Raw genomic sequence first — 25,468 nt, 5'->3', positions numbered from 1 at the left:
AATGTGCCCCACGAAGCTACTCTATCTGATAACAGTGCCCTTTCTTACCATGACACCATATCTTGTTCGGACACTATCAATATGTCACCACCCCCTGGTAATCCAACCATGTATGAATCGTGTAAAGATCTGTCTCCTACTATCATATCTTGCCCTATTGAGGTAACCTGCCAACCAGCTGTATTGAATGACTTACCAATAGTGGCACCCCTGTCTCAAATTACTATTTCCCCAGGGGCACCTAAATTAGCAGGCCCGTTACCTAAGAAAAGGAGAAAGTTGGATCTAGAAGTTCGCAAAAATAAAGGGAATTATACAGCCTGTAGCAAACCCAATTTGGCTCATACTGGTACCGGTCCCGTTCATGATTCTAATGACATGCCCCCTCCTGGTACCTCGGTATCCTGCTCTATAAATGACATTACAATAGCGGAATTAATGGGCAATAGAGACAAACTGTTCAAAACTCATTTGCTACCCATTGTTGACAGCCTAAAAATTATTGAAATTAGGCTGGCGAAAGTAGAATCTTTAATGGGTAACAAAAGAGTCATATCCCCGAGTCCTGCTAAGTCAACAGTGCAGTCTTCTACTGTGTCTGTTCCTACGGTATCACTTCCTACTCTACCTTCACATCAGATAGTAAGGCAGGGTGAGAGTAGTGCGATTAACCCAATGAATAATTGCGCAGGAAGAACCACTATTTCTATGCCAACCCAGCTAAAAAATGACATTTTATGTCGGGGAGGGATTATTCCACTAACTGGGGTTGTCAATTCTGACAGAAAGAGTCGATGTTCGGCTCCAATGGCTAAGTTGCACGAATCTCTTTCTGTCAATATCCCACCAGAAGCTGTCCCTCTTGTAGTGGTGCTTGCTGGTGTCCCTATCTTGAAAGGCGAGGTTATAGAGGGATTCTCCCAATTAAAAAATAAGGTTATCCATTGGTTAGGACAAAATCGTCCCCTTCCCTCGCACATCAATGGAGAAATTTTACATGTCAGGCGTTTACCATGGTTGGGCAACACACCGAAAAACATAAGTGGAGATATTATTTTGGTTAATTTTAGGGATTCCAGGGCTGTCAACTACATCTTAAATTGGCATATTGATTCTAGGAGGTCCGCCATCAGTACCTGGGAACTAACTTTTTTTCCTAGACCCAGGTTAGTTTCTACCTCCAATTCTGGGACCTCAACAAGGGTTCAACCAAATGTACCGATCCCGACGACAAATCGTTTTGAGGTGCTAGCTAATCTCGAAGAGGTAGATTGACTTGATAATAATCAGGTCATGTCAGCAAGTGCTGCTGAGTCACTGTTTGATCCTTTCCCTCTTAGCAATATGACAGCAAATCACGAAAAGGAAGTAATTATAGATACTTGTCCGAAACAAACCTATGATCCTCTATTAACTGCTATCCGCCCCATCAATGCACAGGGAACCAGGGGGAGTTTATTGTCCTGGAACATTGCTGGCCTGAATTCCAAACTGGAATCAGCAGATTGGATTGGTTTTGTTAACAATCATGACCTTTGTATTTTTCAGGAGACATGGTCATGCGAACCTTGTTTTGCTCAGGGATTTTTGAACTACTCTGTGCCGGCTTCTAAGGGCCCTAGGGGCAGACCCATGGGAGGATTAACAATATGGGTTCGCCAGTGTCTTAGGCTGGTTATTAAAGTTATTGACACTAAGAACCAAGATATTCAATTGATTAGACTGGTAACAGAAAAATCAGGTATACTGGATATTTACAACGTTTATGTCCGGAGCAATAAGGGGAGAAGGTCTGATATCTTAGGTGCTTTAAGTAGTTTAATAGATACTAACTCTCCAAACAATAATATCATTATTGCGGGTGACTTTAATAGAACATTCGAACCCCTATGAATAACGATGACTTATTTGATGATGAAGAGGATCGGCAATGGGGTGTTCCTAAATTAGAGCTCCCACCAGTTTTGCGATGGACGGCAGATATTATAGCCCTAAACACTTTATGCTACGAAAAGGGCCTTAGAGCTCTAAATGGCAGGACCATTGGCGACAGGAATGGGTCAAGCACATTTGACAATGGCCGGCATAATACTAGAATTGATTATGTGATCTGTAGTCTAAAATTATGGCCTTTGATCTGTGACATGGAGGTTGTAAAGAGGATCGAGAGTGATCACAACCCCCTGTGTGCTACTCACAAATGGTGGCTCTATACCACTCTATCGTCTTGCCTCTCTGTGACTGCTCCTCCCCGGGTCGTCCCCACAAATGACATGCGGAGATTGAGGTGGGAAAAGGTAGCTATTAACCTCCAGGCCGTTGCCGAGATTAATTCTCGGGTGGACACTCCGATATCGGATATAAAACTCCTTAATTCACTTGGGACTGGCTTAGGTGAGGTTGAAGGATTACACAATTCTCTCTTTTGTAAAATTAAGGAGTATTTCTTCAAACCTGTAAAAAATAAAGATAATAGAGTTCCTAAGCCAGCCAATTGGTATAAAGAACAATGTAGAAAATCACGATTAACCCTGGGTGAAGCTATCAAGGGGGGGCAATCTATTCTAATTCAAGCCGCTAGAAAGAATTATAAAACAAGTATATCTAAGGCTAAAAAAGATTGGGATGAACATCACTGGTCTGAGCTAAAGGCAGCCAGTGATAGTAGGGATTCCCGGTTATTTTGGCATATTGTTAGATGGGGTAAAACTGGTTCTCCAGGGTCCCCAAATAACAATGTGCCCGAAGAGGAATGGATAAAAAATTTCAAAAGTCAGTATGCTGCCCCAAATAATAATGATAGCACGGCTCAGGAGCTTAGCTTAGACCTTCCCAAAGTGAACCTCTTCGACATAGCTGAAATCATGTCGGCCCTGAACACGGTTGCCTGTGGTCGCGCGCCTGGTCTCGATGGTGTCCCAGCAGATTTATTTGTAAATGATAAGGACCGTTGGTGCCAGTATATTCTTCTCCTCATTAATGCTATTGCTCTGGGTGCTGCGGTCCCAAAATCCTGGCAGGGTGCAGTCATTATTCCTATTTTCAAGAAAGGTGATCGATCCCTGCCAGGCAACTATAGGCCAATAAGCCTTATTGATACCATCCAAAAGGTTGTGGGACGTGTGATCGTCAACAGGCTCCTGGAATGGGCGGATGAGACCAACGCTCTCTCACCATTCCAGGCTGGCTTCCGACGGTCCACAAGTACGGTGGACCAGGCATTCCTCTTTACCCTAATACAATGGAAGACGGTGATGATGGGCAAAGGCAGCTTGTATGCGGCCTTTGTCGATCTATGGGCCGCTTTCGACCTTGTTCCCCGTTCTAAGCTCTGGATGGTTCTAAACAAGCAGGGCCTTCCTAGCGATTTACTGTCTTTGATTATGAGGTTGCACGAATCTAATTACGCCAGAATCCAGTGGGGAGGACTCGGTTCGGTAACCACGGACTTCCCTGTTGAAAGGGGTGTGCGGCAGGGATGCTCGATGGCTCCTGTTCTCTTCACCCTATATATTAATGATGTTGCCCGCATGACCTCTGCTCAAGTGGACGCTCCTTTTTTAGCTGGGATTAAAATCCCCATTTTAATGTTTGCTGATGACACGCTCATCCTATCTAAAACTCCGAGTGGACTTCAGCGTGCCTTATCTATCTTTGACCAATTCTGTAGGGAGTATGGATTAGAAATTAACACTGCCAAAACAAAGTTAATGATATTCAATCCTCATTGTAGCTTTAAATCAAAAATTATTTTGAATGATCGTCCGCTAGAAGTAGTGAACACCTTTACGTACTTGGGCATGCATATCTCTAGCGAGCAAAATTGGCGGCATCACACTGATATTGCTACACTTAGGCATAGGCAATTGGCAGGCGCTATTTCCTCAGAGCATAGAAAATCATTGACCAAACCTATAAAACCGGTTCTACAGGTGTACGAAGCCAAAGCTCTAGGCTCCGCCTTATATGGTGCTGAGCTCTGGGGCTTTGAGAAGGTTGCTGCTCTTCAAATCTCAGAAAATAAATTTTTAAGGGCAATAACAGGTCTACCTAAAAGCACCCCATTGTTGCCCCTTAAATATGACCTGGGCAGAAAAGCAATCTCAGATTTGGTACAACTGCGCCCTATTTTGTATTGGCGCAGGATATGGACAACTCCTGCCCTTTCTCACTATGTAGATGGTTTTTTAGACATCATAAGGTCTGATGCTTTCCATAAAATAGAATGGTTAAAGGCACTTAGGACATCTCTGTTTAAACTGGGTTTGCGCACACTTTGGGACGACCCGGCGAGAGCCAGCTTTCCATCTAAAAGCACCTTAAAGAACATTTATTGGGAGTCGGTTGCTAGATGGAACTGGAACAGCTTGTGTGCTGGTTCCATGACTGCAGACTTTATGGAGGTTAAGATGTATCCTTGTCTGGAACCATATTGGGATATCATAGCAAGGCCCTTGGAAAGAAAGCTCCTTTTCCAACTGAGAGTAGGTGCTCTTCCCCTCAAATCATTGACATCTAAGTGGGAAGGGGGTTCGTGTGATGGATGTCCTGTGTGTGGTGCAGACAAGGAAACTATTGGACACTTTTTATTTGTCTGCAAGTTTTACGCGGCCCCAAGGCGTAACTGGTTGTCTCCGATGTGCAAAAATCTAGGAACAACCAGTGGCATAGTGGCCCTGCATATAATACGCACGAATACTTTGCCATGGATTACAGTAGCCACTGCAAAATATCTAGGCTGGGCGTGGACAATCAGACAGAGATTGCTAGTCATTTGACTACTCTCATGATCTAGGAGAGACTGCTAGTCCTTTGATTATTCTCTCTTATGTTTTATGTTTTTTAAAAACTACTTTTTAATTCTTTACCGCCTAAGAAAAACATGTTATATGGTCATGTATAAGATATGTGTATGCATTGTATATATGGATCTTAATTTAATTCCTTTTTAACCATGTATGAAATTGTTATTGTAAAATGTTTCTTGCTTTTATGAATAATATTCGAATAAAGCATACTTTGACTGACTGACTGACTGGCTTTGCAAAAGCCCTTTTGCCCGGTGGCTCCTGCTACCTTAGCTCGATGGATGCCTTGGCTCGTGAGCGAAGCAGGGATTGATATTTCCAAGTTTGGGGCGCATTTCGCCCGTGGAGCGATGGCTTCGAAAGCATATTCTTCAGGCGTCAGCCTGTCAGATATCATGAACGCAGCTGACTAGTCTACTGAACATACATTTAAAGAATGTTATTGCAAACCTATTTTTGATGTAGCTTCTGTTGTGGTGGCTAAGCTTTGAACAAGCATAATCGGACATAGAATTACAAATTTGCGAACATTCGTGACAAGAATTTTCAATTCTATTAAGGTCACGGAGGCGAGGATTATCCCACCCAGAGGATATTATGCATTACATGTCATGTTATCTGTTTGATCATGCTATTCATATTGCATACTGTGATTGTTTTCCCACCCTTTTTTATACAGGTTATGCATTGTTGACATTTTATCAGGTGATTATGAATGGCTGTTACGGGGTGTTCCTCTTTTGTTCCAGGTGCTGATAACAAGTAAAGCCTGAATATGGTACAGCTGTGGCTGGATACTATGCAGTTCTTCGTGTCCACACGATGGCGAATTCTGGACCGTGTTCCAGTTCGAATGTACAGCCCAGTTGGGCCTTCAGTTGTTGGTTGGAAAAGTCCTAGTCTGCCGGTGGTTCTTCAGGAGCAGGTCGTGAATGGACTTAACTGTTATGTTTACAAAGGAAGAGGACGCTATGTTCGTGCAGGGATCTTATATACCCTGGGACACTATATGGTTGATCACATGGTTTTGTTTTCTGTGTTTTCATTGGCTGCTGGAGTTTCAGTAAAGAAATGAGAAGCATTATCCTCGCATCCGTGTCCTTAATAGGATTGAAAATTCTTGTCACGAATGTTCGCAAATTTTTTATTTGACTCCGCCTCCAGCCTTAGAAGTGTTAGCCATTCCACTACCCTCGAAATGTGGGTCTAGTTGCGCCCCTGTACATATATATGTTTTTTACGTTAGCATACATGCCAATTTAAGCAGAGGAAAGTGGGAGATTTAAGGAAAATAATCGGGAGAATGTAGTTCCCTTATTGACTTCTATTGAGGCAGAAGTAATTTCAGGCGGGAGACACCCAAAATTGAGCCATTTTTGGCTTAAAAAATCGGGAGTGTATCCGCATGAATCGGGTCTATCGGCATGCATGGATTAGGCTGTCACTAACTAAACCTGGCGTTAGACCGAACCTAATCATCCATTCATTCGTTCACATACCCGAGGGGGAATTCTTACGTTAGTCCTTCTTCCCTTTCAGTAAAGGCCTGAGTAGGAATCTACGCGGCCATCTTGAGACGGGTATTTTTTTCCCGGGTAAACCTCTTTTAGCTTCTACTCTGTAGAAGGCTAGGGCCCATGACAGTAGTCGCTGCTTGTGACGTCACGAGCAGCCGACGTTGGCAACATGGCGGCGACTGTGCGGCAGGACCTGGCTCAACTGATGAACTCCAGTGGCTCCCACAAGGATTTAGCCGGCAAGTGAGTTTTACAGGAGCCGTCTAGGAGAAGAGGAGAGTCCTGGGCTTCTGCAGATGAGAAGGGAGTGCGAGAGGGGAGGATACTTGTCACCAGGCGTCGCACTGCGGACGCCGCGCTGTGCTTCGCCTGCAGAGGGCGCTGCGCTCCAGCTGGTGCTGGCGGTGTACCTTCTGTGCTTGACCTGCAGTGGAGATGGGAGAGCGTGGGCAGGGTGTGAGGACTGGGCCTGACAGCTGCCCATGAGGGCAGGGGAGGGAGGAGGAAGCACCAGAGGATGGAGGGTGAGCACAACTACTATGTCACCAGACCCCGCGAGTTGGGGTAAGTGCTGGTAGACATGCAGGGCCCGAGGCTTACTCTTACAAGTGTTGTCCAAACTTTGCTCCCAAGTGTTCGTAGTTAATACCCTTTATCACTCTGAAAGATTTCTTCTGCAGGACTCCATTTTAAATATAACTTTCTTGCTGCGGCCCACGAATTTATTAATTCACGTCAACCCATTTAAATATAAAGTTCAAGGAGATCTGTTAGAATGTGTCCATTCGCTCGCACTGCTTACTACTCTGACTGTATGAGAGTCTGAGCAAATTGAGTGTAACTTGAGGTCCTTTAACATAAACACTATTCCTAGCGTATTTGAATTTTGATTCACTTTGAGGAAGCCGAATGTATTTTGGTTCGATGCGTTTAAAGCTACTTTCAAGACGCTACGTTTATTTAATGATGTTGAATTCCGAAATCCATCTGGCCTATTTTTTAGTCTTTAGTCTAAGCAGCCGAATATATTCAGGATGCCTAATACAGTGTACGTGAACGTTTTAATATAAAACTAAAGACTCGTTTCAAAATACTTTTTGATTGTAATGGGCATCAGGTTTGTAATGGAATTAAAATTTATTTCGATGTTCTCTAGATAAAATATTTAAATAGGTGATTGTCAAACGTCTTAAACTAGTAATTTGCGTTGACTTCTATAGTGGATCGCTACTGACTAGTGTATAGAGGATCATAGAGACTTCCACTGCTTTTAAGAGTTTTTGAGAACTTGCTTGTGTGGTGGGGTGCGCTGGTACGGCAGTCTTGTTCCCCCAACATTGCCCACTAGTTCTCCTGAGGAGTGTGAGACGATAATCCATGTTCCTTGATAATTTAGCTCTTTGTAACTGAAGAGACGGCCATAAGGAGTTTCAGTTTTATGCAAAGTATTTTGATCCTGCAGTATTCTTCAACATATTAATGCAGGTATCACAGTTTTTAGAAGTTATATAAATTCTCCTCCACCCGTTGCAAGTGATCATTAAGTAGGTCTTTGATCTATTGGTGAATCCCTTTTTAAAAATTGTGTATTTTTATTTTTTTTACTTCATACCGTTTTGGAAAATGCACACATTTTGAGTTTAAACCACACTTGTGGCTCAGGATCTCTGGACGGAGTCCCAATAAACAATTTACCAGAGAAAAAGGAGTTGTAAAATTAAACTGCCTTGCAGCAAAACCATACAAGCATTGCAAAATAGGTAATGCTAAATTCAATAGGGGTGGGGAATTTAATAAAGCTTCTACTTGTCCACGGGACAGGTTGCTTCCTAAATTTACTTGCCAATTTTAGTACTATACCTGCATGGCGGGTCATGCTGGTTAGTTCCTACTGCATAGACTTATGCGGACATAGCTCTTAATTGCCCTATTGGCTTTCTTTTTAATTGTTTTATTGTTGTCTACCAGTTTTGTATAAGTTGGTCATTGATAAGCTGGATTTATTGCTCTTTGTATGTTTACATCGACCTCTTTTGCACTATAGACTCTTGCACTTTTGCGGTCCTGTACTATCACTTGGGATCATTACTTAAGATGGAACGCAACAGCCTTCAGTCTCTAGCTCTAGTATTCTAGTTATAATTCTCATCTACTGTATGCACTTGCACTTTCGTGGTCTTTATGTCATGCCGGTCTATTATGAAGCTTGGACTTATACATCATGCAGCTACTGACCTTTTAATATGAATCTGCCTTTTGATGGTTGTTGCACTGTTGTTCAAAAATATCACCTAATTTCGTGTTTGTAAGCCTACAGCTACAGAACCTTGCACGTTTTATCCTGTTCTTCATGCACTGTATGCATATGGCACTTTTATGGTCGCCATGACCGAAATTAACTTATTGACTGACTGAATACTAGCAAGTCCCTCATTTAGTTACCATTCTGCCTACCAACATACTAGAGATGGAGGTAGTGGTAAACAGTACTTACAGGATGGAATACCCTTTTCAGATATGCAAACCCACTAACTTGCTTGTTTTAAGGTTTTCACCTGCTCTTCTCTAATCTTTTCCCATACTGAGAGAGGTTGCACACTTACTCCTGACATGGGTTGAAATAGAACTTCTTGCAGGTTGGAGGGAAAGTTAACTTGTAAACGGTGAACAGTTTAGCATGAGCAAATTGACACACAAAATACAGCTCACAAATATTTTCTACGATTTCCTAGTGTACTCCTGGAAATTCTTGTGAATTCATGAAAGCTATGAATCCACATTAATGCAAGGAGATATACCATGGGTGCACCTTTGTGCCTGGCAGCTCACACAACAATGACGTTTTACAAAACCAGTGTAAAAAAAGACTAGCACTGACAAAACCAAAAGGCCGACTACCGATGTCAGAACACATTGGCTTTGCTAATGCTGGTTTATTTTCATATTTCCCAAAATCTTGTTGAAACTGGTTATGCTTATTTTCCATTGTGAATGTTTGTAAATACTAGCATGCATCAACACGTTTTACTAAATGCCTCAAAGGAATGGTATCTATAATTTCATAGTAGTTTAGCCAATGAGTCAAACCTCCTGCATTGATGCTTGAGTTCCACTTAAGGCAGCCTCATAAAGTACCTCCAATCCTCATTCAAAAAGGCAGCCATTTCTTCAAATATCCCTTATGTAAAGATGGAGAACGTGGTTTTCCTGTTTTGGACCCTACCTACACCAACGTCGTCAGTGCCTCACTTCCGATGACTGCACCAGCAAGCCTGGGATATTTACTTCTCTTCAAAAAAACATGCTGAACCACAATATTCCCAACCATGTACGTCTGTCTTCTCAAGAGGCCCGCTTAACTGTGGCAATAGCCCTATTTTGCATCTGTTTGCAGGATAACAATGTATTAAATTATTTTGAGTCTAGATTCAGAGGACGAAAACTGTATAACGGCAAGGCAGCGTTACAATTGTGTGTTAAGGCTTTTACGTTGGTCCCTGGTAAAGAGAAGATAAAGCCTAAGAATTCTTTGCAACTGTTTTAGGATGTGTTACAGTATTGGCCATCAGAAACTCCATTAGCAACCAACTTCAAAAATAAATAAAAATGCCATGTGATTTACAACCATATCTCTAGCTACAAAACTCAGCAATGTCACCGAGATCATAATCCTCCTATCGGGGTACAATACACTTCAAGGACCTAGGCCCTGCACTATTGAACTCCCTTTTACCTCATCTTGGGCTCGAGGGTGAGCCTTTAACATTTAGGAAGAATAAACAAACTTCTCAGTCTACTAGTGGGAGCGGGGTTCTTTCTTCTGTGTCTCCCTAAAACCAGCAAAATATCAAAATCAACAGAATGCCCCATGTACATTAAATACATCTGTTAATGATTTATACGCTTATTTGACCTTTTGCATCAAAAAATGCAAAAAGGAGAGGAAAATAAGTTTGATTATCACTTTTATACAGATACTCCTATCTATATCTCCTTTGGGGTGGAGTAAATAAACCCCATCACAACTTCCCTCTAAAACACATAATCACTAAACATGTAGACAAAGTTTAAAAAAAAAAAACATACAATAAATGAAAGAAGCCCAAGAGCCAAGGGTTAGAGTCCTGGAAGTCCAGCTGTTTTAGATTTTCAAAATGAGTCGTCAGTATCTTCCATCATCCAAATTCAGCACTGCTGGCTAGAGCTCATTCTCTGACGTTTGTCCCCTTTTAGCCATTCACAGAGACCATCCTCAGGACTTGATGGAGGTTCGACAATTGTAGGGTACTACAGTTTAACCAATGAATGAACAGCCTGTAAAAAAAACTCTCTGCTAAAGGTAGTGCATCATAGATACTATAGAGAAACTTTCTGTCATACTTTGTTTTAATTACATCAGTTTCAATCCACTAATTATTCACAGGTCGTCAACATAAATCCCACATGTTTTTAAGGGGGCTGCCATTACCTACTCTACATTTTTTCTTTTTAAATCTGTCACGTGTTGCATTCAGTACACAGTATCTCCTTAATCAATATTGTGATTCTAAACATAACAAATAGTTCAGTTGTCATGACCTCTTTGAGGTCCATTAGATCATGATTGCAAGAACACTTCATAGTGTACACGAACATGAATTAGAAATAATACTGCATAGTAATACCCCTCTTCCATACCAATTATTGCACACATTTACATGCTATTCAACTTGATCATAATAACATTAAAACAACCTCCCCACATCCTGAAGCAGTAGGCAAGGAATTGCTCATAAGTGTATGTACATCTTAACGAATAATTGCATCCCTAGTCATTGTTAGTAATACCATACAGTTGGCAAACTGTACAGAACACTTCATTCAAGTTGATTCTCGCAGTAAAAAATTGGAAAAGCAAAGTGGAGATGAGAAAAGAAAAACTCGGAGATAATAAAGGAAACGAACCAGAGGCTTAAGATAGAGCTAAGGAGACAGCGTTTCAGGATAAGTGTTTATCTTATCACCTCTGAGTACCTTCTATAGAATGTGTTATAATAAATTAAAATCTTTGACTAAAAATCCTTTCTCACCTAAATTACACGCACTATGCAAGAAAAATGAAACCGCATCTGAAATCATTTACATAAATATACACGCAGATGTAACAGCATGTTGGTTAAAATTGAAAACGAGCTTGAACAGGGCCAAAGTCAATCAGACATACGATGCCACTCGCTGTATATTTGTACAAACATGGTGTTAATATTCTCCTCTGTTCACCAGTTGGTTCCTAGGAACAGAAAACATCAAAAGACAAGGGGAACTTGAATAACTGATAAAAAATACTGCTTATAAATCACGTTCCCCTGGAATCATTGCATAGCACCTAGTACTCTCACTTTATCCTCAGAGCTACCAGCAACACTGTGTTCCTACTCAGGGAGTCGGAAAAAGCGTGTCTGAACGAGGATGCTAATTTAAACCAAAAACTGGCCTATGAGGGACCGACACTAACCACTAGCAATACCTGAAAACCCCTTGCCATGGACAAAAGACTTTCACAATGCCTCTCTAACATATTGGAAATCATTGTTGTCCCCAGCAGAATAACTGCTCTATGTACAACCTCATATTATACCAATATTGTAAACTAATACCCAATATATTTAAAATTCTATACTTCCCGAGGGGCATAAACTTCTTCATGGGCCTCGAGGTGGCCGTTTTTCAGGCAAGGGGGTGCCCACAGAAACACTCCAAGATATGGCAGAAGAGGGCAGAGTACAGGGGGATGACACTTGAACACGTCCATACTATGAGCACACACATTGATGGGGGAAATAGACCAATATGGCCAGGACTCCTGAACGGGCTTTATTGCTACATGACACCTGTATGTTATACATTGTGGGTGGTGGTCTGGGGGAGGGCACAGGGTCTCGCGCGCAACTGTTTCTGTTCAATTATTGTTAAAAAAAAAAAAGCTTCCCTTTTTGTTTTTCTTAATATTTACATCCCAACAACCCTTGGGGATTCGAAGGTATGCAGCCATATTATTTCTCTGGCAAATCATGTATTCATGTCGGGCCATTATTCGGTCAAAAACTCAATAAAATCTGTTGTGGATTTTTTTTTTTATAATTTCGGAACACAATCATCATTATTATTATTATTATTATTATTTTCGTTGGCATTCTCTGCCCGACACTTGAAATACCTGAAAACAGTGCCACTCACAACATGCACAGTAAGTTGTGCACAGACACTAAAAATAACCTAACTCCCAAGAATGTATTATGATTATACCCGAAATCATGTGGAATGATACAAACCCGGCTACTGTAGTAATGGTTAAGGGTTCCAAAAACGTAATTAGCTTTCTGTCTTTTAAAGAGCCTTCTGTCAATCCTCATCTGGGCAGTCAGATGTCTGAATCCATCCATTGACCATTTGCACTGCTAAGGATCCCCAGTCGCCTCAACCCACTACTCTACTTTCTGCATATTCATACCTTTCTAGGGAGTTGTATTGCACGTGTCTGGGAGCGCTTCATTCTTATAGAATCTTTTTATATTCCTTCAGTGTCCTTCATCTTCATTCATTTAGTACTCAAAGGCAGCTTGACAGCAGGATGCACTACATTGCAACCGTTTAAAATGAGAGGGGAAAAAACCCTAGGCTCAGCTTTTGCATGCTATCAAAGTTTATTAAAGTTCAACAGTTCTTAGTTTTTTCGCTCTTGTCTTGACAGGTACCGTCAGATTCTTGAAAAGGCTCTTCAGCTGCCTGGTAATGAACAACTTGAGGCTTTAAAAGCCTTTGTTGAAGCAAGTAAGTCTTACTTCGGCTGCTTATTTGTTTTACAGTAGTACACTTACTAAGTTCTTGTATCAAGTGTGTGTTCATTGTATGCACCTTTAGTAATTCCACAAACAATACTCTTCTCCAGTTACATTTAAGAGGCTCCATTTCAAAATCGAGCACCTCAAAATTCTCTGTTTTAGGCAAAGTTTGAAGCTGCAAAGTTATAATTGGAATTGTTAAGTGAACGTGCCAAAAGTTTCTCTAAAGGTCAGCAGCATTGAAAAGCTTTCAAGTTAATTCCCTTCCAGATCAATCATTTAATTGTTGCACACTTGGAGAGTTTGTTTTGTGTGTCTAAGGTTGGTGAAAGGTAGAGTAGACTTTGATTGCTGCAGATGTAAATGTTTTTCTGGGAGTGGCATATGCTGCAGCAAGGTCTTTTCATGTAGGGTAAATATTAGTGGGGGGTTGTTTTCAGGACACTGCCATCTAAAAACATTACTTCAGAGTAGACGCAAAGCCTTTGATGCACTCAAAAAAGAAGGTACACAGTAGGGCATATTCTAACTGAAAAGCTTTCTTGAATGGCCATGTTGAAGTATTTAGAAAGATCAAGAAGTAATTGCGAAGTTTATTTCAGTGTGCGAGTAAGTTGCACACACAATTCAGGGGCTGTGCAGGTAAATGTTTTTGAGCATTGTGCTTCACCACACCTAATGTGTTAGCAATTGTCTTTGCTGCACATCCGGTCGTGTTCTAACAGCTGTGGGAAATATCGATAGGACGAAAGGTTATATTGGTGTCACTTTTTCTTATAAAAACAAGTAGAACAGCCCCTTTAGAGCTGTTGGCCAACATAAGGGGAGAACATTTTTAGGTCTCGCCTGGTGTAAGACTGCCTCGCTGGTGAGATTTAATGATTTAGAGTAGATTTCTCTAGTGGGCTTTAAGCCCTGCCCCTCTTTTCCATTGGCTGGCGTCACCGTTTATGCTAAACGGTGGCCAGCCATTGGAAAAGAGTGTCTAGTGAAAAAAACTTCTCTTTTAGAGCCGTCCCAGTTGGACTGGCTCGGTTCCTTTTACGTTTGTCGTGAAAGCTTTTCTTATCTTTATGGGGCCATGTGTTTCAAACATATGGCCCCATAAAGACAAGGAAGCCTTGCGAAGGACAAAAGTGAAAGCCGACCGTGGCTTATTTCAGCCAGGTGTGGCGAGACTCCACCCCTCTGCCATGCCATTCCCGCACACGTGTTTATTCGCGGCTCCTGACGTGCTCTCCGAGGGAGCCTTGGTGTGCTGCACGTTTCTGTGAGTTTTGTGCTATTTCACTGTACACTTGTTTTATATATTGAGCGTGTACATCTTTTAAAGTAACTGTCAAGTTGCCTATATTAACTCTGCACAGATTAAGGCTACCCGTCGAGAGAAAACTGAGCGTGTTGGGTATTTGATGGGGTCATTCTGCATTGTGGGATGGGGTCGTAGCTCTCAATAGGAGAGGCCTTGGGACTCTATGATGGGGCCATAGAACCATTTAGGCATGGGGTCACGGGACTCTAGGAGGTGTGTTGGGTGGGGGCAGCACACAACGGGATGGGTGATGATGGCGCAGGAGTTAAGTCTACGTACACTACCCTTCCCTTACACCAAATGACTCGCAGAAAGTTCTCCATGCGGATCCTCATGATGGATCCCTCCACAAAACCTTGGGCGCGTGCGGGGTTCTTGCCCAGTACGATGGTTTCTTGACCACTGGATGTTCTCTTATCCCGGCTTTTGCCACTACTAGTGCTGGGCACCGGGTCGGGCAGTGGCACCTCCTTAGCATGAGTAGCCAGTCGCTTTGCTGGGGTTGCTATCTTCACGTTGTCTGTGCCTGGCGCGCCCGGTGAACCCGATTTACCGGGACGGAACAAGTATTGCGGAGCAGCAGCTCTATCTGTGAGGGGGCGGGAACCAGCAGTAACTTTCAGTTTCAAATAGTTCAGGTTCACAAAACAGGAAGTATACCCATTCGTAACTCCCGCCGTCGCTCTAGCAGCTGGCTGTGCGTTGAAAGACTCGTTCAAGATTTCACTAGCGAGTATTGAAATCGGGAGCTACAATGGCGAATTATCTGTTTAATGGAAAATAGTCGGCCATATTGAGTGAGTATACAACACCTTTCCCAGAGAAAAATACCGCCAATCTATTCGCGCTTTAATATTCTACGAAGGTCCCAAACTCATTCTTAAGTAGAACTTTATATGAAATCTTCTGTATTCATTTTGAACATGCCCTTTCTGTCTTTATTCACTTTAACTATCAGTCAGGGATCATTAGCACAGCGGTAGAACATATTTTAAAGTGTTTAACATTTACAGTTTAATAATACAAACATTATAAAAGGGGAAAGTGGAAGATTTAAAAACAATAATCTGGAGAATGTATTTTCCCTGTTGACTTCTATTGAAGCAGAGGCGATTTCAGCTGGAACACAGCCAATCTAAAGCCATGTTTGCCAGGGCACAAGCCCTAAAAACAAGCATTTGCAATGCAATAGGTCTCACCTTTGTGAGAGTTAAAGCTATTGATATTCTAAATGACGATGTCTTTTGCCCTGGTGTTTTGGTTTTGAGTGGAGTGAATGTATGTGGTGTGGAGTTCAATTGTGTAGGTTGGACTCGAATTATTAGTATTGGAATTGTGTGGTGTGAAGAGGATTCATGGTGTGCAGTGGAATTGTCTGGTTATAATTATGTGGTATTGAGTATTCTGGAATTTTGTGGACTGGGAATGTCATGGAGTGTAATTATGTGGAATGGTATTATTTTTTATTTTTATTTTTTTTAAATTTTTTATTGAACAATAATTCGGTTACAAGCACGGGCCTACAACCACCAGGGCCGGCCGCTAGGTACAGAATGAAATATACATTTATCAAGGCTGCAGTCAAGTCCCGGGGCGCAGCCCCGTAGTGGCTCCGGATAGTTCTAAAGGAACAGGAGACTTAAGTCCAACAGACACAAAAAGTAAAAGAAAAACAAAAGGCGAGGCATAAGGGCAAACAGTGCGGGTCAGGCTTCCTCCGGGGAACTCCAGTGCAGACCATTAAGCAGCCGGCAAAAGGAAGGAGTACCGGGAGGCTGGGGACGGGGGGGGGGGGTCAAGGGAGATGAACGTCCATATGTAGTTATTCCAAAAGGTGCCAGGAACCATCAAGGGTCAGGGGGACATGGCGATATCGGTGTCCACCAGGGGGGGCGTACAGATACCCCCGCGATACGCATTCCATTGCCCCCAGATTCTACCCCATACCACGGGCCACATACACAGTCTTCTCCCTGAACATACACCAGTCCATATTCTCCTTCCATACTGACACGGTGGGCGGCCGTTGGGCGCCCCAAAGCTGCGCTATATCTCTCTTGGCAATCATGTTCCCCAGGGCCGCCCACCGAGTCTGAGCCGCGCTGTAATCATTGGGCTCCCACACATTCAGGACACAGCGACGCACCTCCGGCAGCAGCACAACCCCAGTGACCTGTCCCATAACCGTATGGACCCGGCGCCAGTAGTCCGCCACCTCGCGGCACTCCCACAGGATATGGAGAAAGGTGGCGCTGAGCCCACAACCCCGCTTACAGAGCCCGTCGTCGGAAAATCCCATCGAGACCAAGCGAGGACCCGTCACATACACCCGGTGAAGAATCTTGAGCTGTACCAACCGGAGACGGGCTGGAATGGCGACCTCCTTGGGGGACGACAGTGCAGACTGCCAGTCCTCGTCGTCCAATTCCACCCCATCCCCCGTCCAAGCCTCCCGGAGGCGCACAAAGAGGTCAGCCCGATGATTAATCAGTTTTTTATAAGTTAAAGAAATGGTACTGTCAGGGACATGTCCGTCAAGTATGCGGTCCTCGAGGGGCGAGGAAACCGGGATCTTGGTCCCCTCCCCAAAGACCGAGAGCAGGGTGTGTCGAACCTGGGCATAGCGGAAGAACTCCCTGTCCGTAAGCTCGTATTCGGCCTGGAGCGCCGCGAAAGTCTTAACCGTGCCCTTATGCCACAGGTCTCCCACTTTGCTGATACCAATCTTATCCCACTGGTCAAACCCCTTCGTAGTCCAGAGGCTGCCCAGGCGGTCGGAGGCAAACAAAGGAGTAGCACATGTTAGTCGCTCACTCCAGCCCGTGGCCGCAGTGGCAGCCCTCCAGGTCCGCACCGCAATCTTAGTAGGACCCGTAAGGGTCCGGCCAGCCGAGCGGGAGTAAAGTGCCCTGTTATAGTTCCCGCCGGGAAGCAGGAACTTGTCCATCTCATACGCCGGATTCAAGCCAGGCGCATACGTGGCATGGTTAATGGCCGATAGCTGCGAGGCCCAATAGTACCTGCGAATGTCAGGAAGCGCGATGCCCCCGTCGTACCAGGGGAGAGTAAGCTTAGCAAGAGCAATACGCGCCCGCCCGTCCCACACCAGTCTCCTCTGCAGGCTCTCCACCTCCCGAAAGTAGGCCACCGGGATAACGTCGAAGGAGTTCTGGAGTGCATAGAGGAACCTGGGAAGGGACATCATTTTGAACAGCGCGGCCCGACCCAGCGGGGACAGGGGCAGCCTGCACCACCGGGCCGTGTCCTCTCGCAATCGCCGGAGTGGACGCAGGAGATTCTGCTCATAGCGAGCCACCGGGTCCAGCGAAACGTATATCCCCAGGTACTTAAAGCCGCTCAGAGATATTTGGATCGGAAGCCGAGGCGGCAGGAGAGGAGGACCACCAGAGATGGGATAGACGCAGGATTTAGACCAATTGATCGTGAGACCCGAATTGTTCCCAAAGGAAGTCAGAACGTCAAAGAGGACGTTGAGCGACTGCCGCGGTGAGGTGAGATACAGGAGAATATCGTCCGCATACAGCGAGACCCGATCTTCGAAGCCCGGGGCCCACCGGATCCCCCTAAGCGAGGGCTCCCAGCGGAGCCAAGCAGCGAGTGGCTCCAGGGCGAGAGCAAAGAGCAAAGGGGACAACGGGCACCCCTGCCTCGTGCCCCTGCCGAGGGCAAAGGGCCGAGAGACCCGCCCATTCACCACCACCTGAGCCCTGGGTCCCGTGTAAAGAAGCTTCACCCAGCCAATAAATCCTTCCCCAAAGCCAAATTTAGCCAAGACAGCCCAGAGGAATGGCCACTCGATGGTGTCAAAAGCCATCGTGGCATCCAAAGAAACCAGCACGGCCGGTTCGGAGAGGAGCTCCGCCCTGGCCAGGGTGCCGTGAAGACGCCGCAAGTTAAGAGCGGTGTTGCGGTGCGGGATGAAGCCGCATTGGTCCGGATGAATAAGATCGCACACGACGCTCAACAAACGATTGGCAAGGACTTTCGCCAGGATTTTAGGCTCTGCATTTAGCAGTGAAATAGGCCGGTAAGAAGTACAGCGGTCTCGCGGCTTGCCCTCCTTGGGGATCACGACTATCGTGGCCAAACGCTGGTCAGCCGGAAGGGAACCCGCCGCAAGAGACTCACGGAACATGCGACTGAGGAAGGGCGCAAGCTTATCAGGGCGCAATTTATATAGCTCAATGGGCAGACCGTTGGGACCCATAGCCTTGCCCGAGCGAAGGGAGCGGATCGCGGTCGCTATTTCATCCGCCGACAAGGGGGCGTCCAGCCGCTCACGGTCCTCAACGGACAGGCCGGGCAAGGCAATATCCCTCAGTAGAAGGCGAGAGTCGTCCTCATCTCTGTCAGTCACTGGGGAGTACACAGCCCGGAGGTGGTCGGCGAAACATTCCACAATCTCATCCGGCTCAGTCACACACACACCTTCCGCAGCACGCAACTCCGGGACCACACGATTCACTCTCTCCTTTTTGTCCAGCCACGCAATCAACTTTCCCGCCTTGTCCCCGGCGTCGTACAGTCGACCCTGCTGCTCCCTATACATAGTTTTGGCCGCGTCAGTGACCAGGGACCTATATTCAAACTGTTTCAGGCTAAGGGCATGGAGCCCGTCCGGAGTGACATTCGCCTCCAAGGCCGACTCCAGCCCCGAGATGTCAGTCTCCAGCCTCACCACTGCCTCACTCTTGACCTTCTTAGCCACCACTATCTGGGAGAGGGCGTGTCCGCGGATCACGGTTTTAAAGGCTTCCCACAGGGACATTGCAGACGACACCGACCCCTCGTTATCAAGGAAGTATTGGTCCATAGCCTTAACCAGGCTGTCGCGAGTCGTAGGGTCTCGCAGGTACCATGGGTTAATGGGAGCGATCCGCCCTGCAGACCGCGACCCGGTGTCAAAAAGAAGCCACAGCGGAGAATGGTCGGAGATACCCCGCGCCAGGTGCCTGACCTCTCTAATCCGACCAGTCTGCGCCGCGGGCATAAGGAAGTAGTCTAACCTAGAGAGACTCCCATGCGCCCCCGAGTGAAAGGTGAACTGACATTGGGTCGGATGCATTAATCTCCAGCTATCCACCAGGCCGAAGGTCTCCAACATCCCACCCAGCCATGCCTGGGCAGCGGGGAGGGTCCTTGGTGGGTGACGATCCAGTTCACCCGAAACCACAGAATTAAAGTCCCCGCCCATGAGCAGGAGGCTGTCCGGAAGGTCAAGCAGCATTCGACCCAAGTCAGTGAAGGTGGAGTTCTGGAGGCCCGGGGGGACGTAGACTGAAACCAGGGTAAGGGGCTGCCCCTCCCACCTCCCAATCAAACACACATAGCGCCCTCTGTCATCCGAGACTATCTTAGTGATCTCCACCGGAAGGGAGGTTCGCAGGAGAATGCCCACCCCCCCTGGAACCAGTTGTGAAACCAGAATGGGCTACGAGGCGATATCCCCCCCTGTTCATTGCATGACAAACATTACCAACCAGATGCGTCTCCTGGAGAAACACCACATCAGGAGTCAAACGACGCAAATATTGCAGCACTACACCCCGCTTGATACGGTCCCCCAACCCATTGACGTTCCATGACATAAGCCTCAACCCGTCCCCCCCCCATCCCCTCCAATAGATCAAGGGTCCCCCAGCCTGCAGCACAGTTCCCAGATGTGGACAAAAATCAATACCTCGCCCTGTAAACAAAAAACACACAACAAAACAACCCCTCCTCCCCCCCCAACCCCACCCCAAGTCCAACTCCCCCCACCCTGCACCCCTGCGGGCCAAAAAACCCCCCCAACTTGCAGTGTGCCTGTCGCCCCACTAACCCCATTCTACGAAAAGACCCCGGAGGAGGAAAGGGACCCGTCCCCGCCCGCCCCCCTCACAGGTCCTGGTGAAACACAATATACAAAAGAAGTAAGACCCAACTGAACAGTGCAAAACGGCAAAATCAAGGACCAAAAGTCATTCTAAAGGGGACCCGTCACCTGCGGTGCCCGCAGAGGGTCCGGGACGGCCACCTCCGTCCGGCAGCGAGTCCAGCCAGTCACTTCCGACCTCAGGAGAGTCAAAAAAGGCTGTCCGATCCCCATGTTCCACTCGGAGTTTTGCAGGGTAGAGCATCGAATACTTTAGGCCCAGCTCGCGGAGACGACGCTTCACCCCTTGGAATCCCATCCGCTGTTTCTGGACCAGTTGCGTGAAGTCCGGGTAAAAATTGATGGTCGAGTTCTCGTGACGAACCGCGCCGTGGGTCCGTGAGGCCTGCAGAATAGCGTCGCGGTCCCTGTAGTGGAATAGTTTGGCCACGATAGGCCTCGGGGGGGCCCCCGGCCGTGGCCGACCGCCCGGAACTCGATGGGCCCGCTCCACGGCAAAGAACTTACTTAGGCCAGCCGGGGACAACTGTTGCAGGATAAGTTCCTCGACCACGAGGTCAACCGGGCGGCCGTCGGAGGACTCCGGTACACCTATGACGCGGATGTTGTTGCGTCGGGCCCGTCCCTCGAAGTCCTCAAGCCGCCGGGCCATATGATCGTTGACCACCCTGATGTCTCCAAGCGCGGCCCGCAGATCCGACACCTCCGCACCGAGGGTGGAGGTCCGTGTATCGAGGGCCTGGACCCTCTCGTTAGTTTTGGAGAGGTCGGCCCGGATCAGGGTGACATCAATCGCGACGGTGTCGATCTTACGGGCCAGGGCCTCGTATTGCGTGGCGATGGTTTCCCTGATGCCAGCAATGGCGCCCATAATGTCCTGCAGGGAAAGTTCCGTAGAGACGTTCGTGCCTCCCCCTGCAGCGTCCGGGGGGAGGCCAGCAGCGCCAGGGGACCCTCTGCCCTGGGTGTAGCGGTCCATGTTGTTGCTCTGGACCGCTCCCCCGCGGAGGGAGGCCTTGGTCTTGCGCCCCTCGGGACCCCCTTTGCCCCCCATGTGAACACGGTCACTCAAGGGGACCTCCAATCAAGAGGTGTAAGGGCACCAGCAAGAAGACCTCAAAATGTCGGTATAGGGGGTCCGAGGCGATAGGCACTCTAGTGGCAGGTGGAGGAAAACCTCGTGCAGAGGCCCAGGAAGCACCTCGCCACCCCGAGCGCACCCGCCAGCTGGTCTCCTGAAGTCCAAAACCGAAACCGAAAGTGGTGGATCGGCAACTGGCACCGCGCTGAAGCCGCTGTTGTTCAATTGCAGCCCGGCCCCACGGGTCACCTTCACCCCGGTCACCTCCGTCGGGTGGGTCCCAAAAGTTCCGACGACGACAACTCAGGATTCCCAGGTCCGAGTTGATTTTTGAAAAGAGATATGTGCTCAGCTGGTCTTCATCTCCCAGATTCCATAAACCACATCAGGATATTCTCAGGATAAATTCCGAGGAGCAGAAAGGGTCCGGGGAGCCCTGTGCTCACGCGACCATCTTGGATGCGCGCTAGGCTCCTCCCGTGGAATGGTATTTTGAGTTGTAGAGTGGTATGTAGTGGAGTTTAATTATGTGGTGTGTTGTTGAATTTTGTTGCAGAGTTTTGTGGTGTGGATTGGATGTATGTTGCGTGTTGTGTAAGTGTGTTGTTGAGCTGAATTGTGTTGTTTATTGTCGAATTATGTGGTGTGAAATGCAAATGTGTAGGTTGAAATGTGTGGCATGGAAGTGTGTGGCATTGTGTGAACTTATGCGGATTGGAATTATGTGGCATGATGTGGAGGGTATTTGTGTGGATTGTGTTGACAAGTTTAACAAGCATTGAAAATGCAATAGGCCTTGCCTTTTATTAAGTTAAAGCCATTTGCTTTGCTAATGGTATTATATAGCAAAGCAAATGGCTTTAACTTAATAAAAGGCGAGGCCTATTGCATTTTCAATGCTTATTTGTAAATATAATCCCTTTAGTGGACTTGAATATAATTGTAACAGTGTATCAATCAATTATACTGTTAATTTTAATGTTAAGTGTAATGTTTTAAATAATCTTTTATTGATTTTTGTCCTTAAAATGCAGTAATATAGGATGTTTAGTAGCATACATTTATTCTGTAAGTCAATCACATATAACATTCAGATATATTACAAGATGTTTGATTACATTGTGTTTCCACAAATGATAATGGTAATAAACTGGGTGTTCAATGCTTATGGAACCATTGGTGGGAAGGGAGGTTAAAAGGGTGGGATTTTGTCTCCTGTTATTGAACCCACTTTCCGTTCCTTAAGATGTCTTATTTCCCCTGTTACAGGGTTTTTGAAAATTTGTAACGTTTCGTCCCACATGTGAGCAAGTGGCCTTCTCCGTAGACTTCTTCTTTCCTGCATGTAGTGCAAGACTTTCAGACTTTTCCCATCTTGCAAGACTGCACCGCCGTTTGTCAATAGCTGGGGAGTTTTGGCCTTAAAGTGCATTTCTGCATGCTGTTTGGCCATAATTAATGCCAGATCTATGTATCTGTTGCCCGCTTTCCCTATTATAGGTCTTGGAAACGGGCCTATGGTGGATACAATCCCTCTACCCGAAAAGGATTCCAACTGCTCCCTGACACTTCTACAATACACCTGTATCTCACGGGCCGAGGCCATATGGTAGAATCCCACATTATTACAGTCACAAGGAGATATAATTTCTTCTTTGGCCATCATCAGCAAGCTTAGAAAAATCAAAGTTTTTCCCAGACCTGCAGTACTAGTGACTTGAATATTCTACTTGCACTAACTGTAATGCTCTTGACCCATAAATTGGTCTCAAATTGTGTTTTCATGGGCAAATAATTTATTTCACAATCACCCTTTTCTTTATTATCACAATGAGAGCACCGTCAAATATGTAGGTTCAGCATGTCTGCTGAACAAAACTTTTGTTTGATTTAATAGACTAAAGTTTGCTCCATATATAATGCAAATCTAGGCTACATATAGAGTACACATGACCCCTAACTTGATTCATAGTTCAGTAATGGCTTTGTCATCATGACGGGAGCAGGAATGTTTCTCAGTTCATGCATAAAAACTCTCACTTTTAATAAATGTTTTACTAAAGCATGATGTGGTAGCACACTGAAATTTACAGTCTGCACATTTTCCATTGACTTGGTGCCAAAAATTCCCACTGACCTGCAGTTTTACTGATAAAAATATACAGCATACAGATGATAGGGTTTCGAAATCAGGATTCTACAAATATTTAGCATTTGCATGTTTTCCAAGTAACATTTTTAATAGTTTTGATCCTATTAAACTGTTTGTTTCCAACACATTTCTAAATTCCTAAAAATGTGCTCTTCTGGGAACATGGAGAACGGAATCTTAGATGTTCAGAAGCGTCTAAAGTTTCAGAGAATCCAGAAAACCTGGAGAGTATTCAAAACGCAATGAAACGACAATCGCCGAAAAATGTTGAAGTGCAGAGACGACCCGAAACTAGAGGTTTCAAAGCTAAGGAGAACGAGGAGCGAAAACTGGAAGGCAAAGAAAGAACTTTAAAAAAAGACAAGAATAAATACAAAAACATGGATAAGAAGCAGAATAAAGGAAAAGAGACGGACATGGAGATGGAGGAGGAGAAAGAAAGGGAGAAGGTGATAGATAGAAAGATTGGGAGCGGGGGCAGAAAAGAAAAGGAGAAAGAGAGAGAAAAAGAATTGGGAAATAATGATGATAATGATAGCAACAAGAACCTAGAATTAATGGCAAAAAAAGTAAAAAGACTACAAACAATTAAAAATTTAAAAGCTGCGACAAAAATTACTGGGCCGCAGGATCTTTCTCAGCCTAGGATTTTCAATATATTCAGTCCACGGTCCAGAGAAGTAACGAGTGAATTAGTGAAACGGATAAACAACATGCTATGCAGGAAAGCCACAGGAAACATCCCACTGCTACGAGTAGAAATTACGGTGATGATTCTGGATTCCTGCCAACACATCCTAATATAAATGAAATGCGAGCTACGGACTCTGGTACCCAGCTCCATGACCAGACATTTGATTCAACCCGGAGGAATACAGGGGCTAAAGTGGACAGAACACAAACACCGATCAAGGATCAAATAGATCAAACAGAAAAAATTATTCCAATGAAACATAATGAAGACACATCTAACTATCTGAAAGAAAATGGGGTCGACAACCCACTATCCCTCTCACTTCGGTTACCAACACTAGACAGAGAGAAATCTACTCCATTTGGAAACGACGCACTCTCCGAAGAGTCGGATTCAGACCCATATGAAACAGGCTTGTCTATCTCTAGTGAATCCTGCAAGACAACCGATATAAGTGAAGATCAAACTTCGGATTCCGGTAGCTCAGATGGTTCGGATTTTTTAGAATCAGATAAATCAAACGCTTCTGGGCAAGGTTCGAACTCAAAGCCAAGACAAAAAAAAAAAATGCGGGCGAAACTCAAAAAACAGGGTCAAACTATAAATGAAGAAACCACTGAGTTGGGGAGTTACTTGAAACAACCTGGCACAAAAACCAAATTTGCCCGAAAAAGGCCAAATATTAAATCAAAGAGGAAATCAGAACATAAACCACTTCATGAAAATCAACAGGAAACTGGTCATAGAACTGATACGATACTGATTTTGGTAGAACCCTCATTAGCTACAGTGTTAAGTTCCATTAAGAGTCTCCATCAAGATACAAAAATGGATAGTCAAAGGAACCACTCTGCTATCCAAAAGCTACAGGGAGCAATTCAAAAAGTAGATAAAACCTGTACGGAAATTTCAGAGAGAATGGCTACATTAGAAGTACGTACTGAAAACCTTGAGTCCGATGTGGCTCAGCTTCAAAAACAGGAAAAAAATCAAGAGGCAGTTATAAAAGACCTACTGATAAAGTTCGAAGACCAAGAAAATCGATCCAGAAGAAATAACTTGCGCTTTCTTGGAATTCCTGAAGGCAAAGAGGACAATGATCCAAGGGGCTTCATGATAAATCTTCTGAAAACTGCCTTCCCGGAACTAAAAACTTGGGAAATAGAAAAAGAAATCCAACGTGTTCA

General features: G+C 45.2%; 1 protein-coding gene across 3 annotated transcripts in view; it reads left to right on the top strand.

Annotated features, from left to right (window-relative positions):
- The first annotated feature begins 6,416 nt into the window (after nt 1–6,416).
- Nucleotides 6,417–25,468, top strand: part of COPS4 (COP9 signalosome subunit 4) — a 187,321-nt gene continuing 168,269 nt past the window's right edge. Inside the window, exons 1-2 of one of the 3 annotated variants that reach the window (XM_085641192.1) lie at nt 6,417–6,568; nt 13,056–13,135. In XM_085641192.1, the coding sequence (XP_085497318.1) occupies nt 6,495–6,568; nt 13,056–13,135 (154 nt within the window). In that variant the 5' untranslated portion in view covers nt 6,417–6,494. Of the gene's footprint in view, nt 6,890–13,055; nt 13,136–25,468 lie in introns of all 3 variants that reach the window. The other 2 variants (XM_085641191.1, XM_085641193.1) reach the window with 2 other exon arrangements.

This window comes from Triturus cristatus, chromosome 2_2 (genome assembly GCF_964204655.1).
Source record: "Triturus cristatus chromosome 2_2, aTriCri1.1, whole genome shotgun sequence".
Lineage (NCBI taxonomy): Eukaryota > Metazoa > Chordata > Amphibia > Caudata > Salamandridae > Triturus > Triturus cristatus.
The sequence above is the reverse complement of the archived record's forward strand: the minus strand, read 5'-3'. Positions and strand labels throughout refer to the sequence as shown.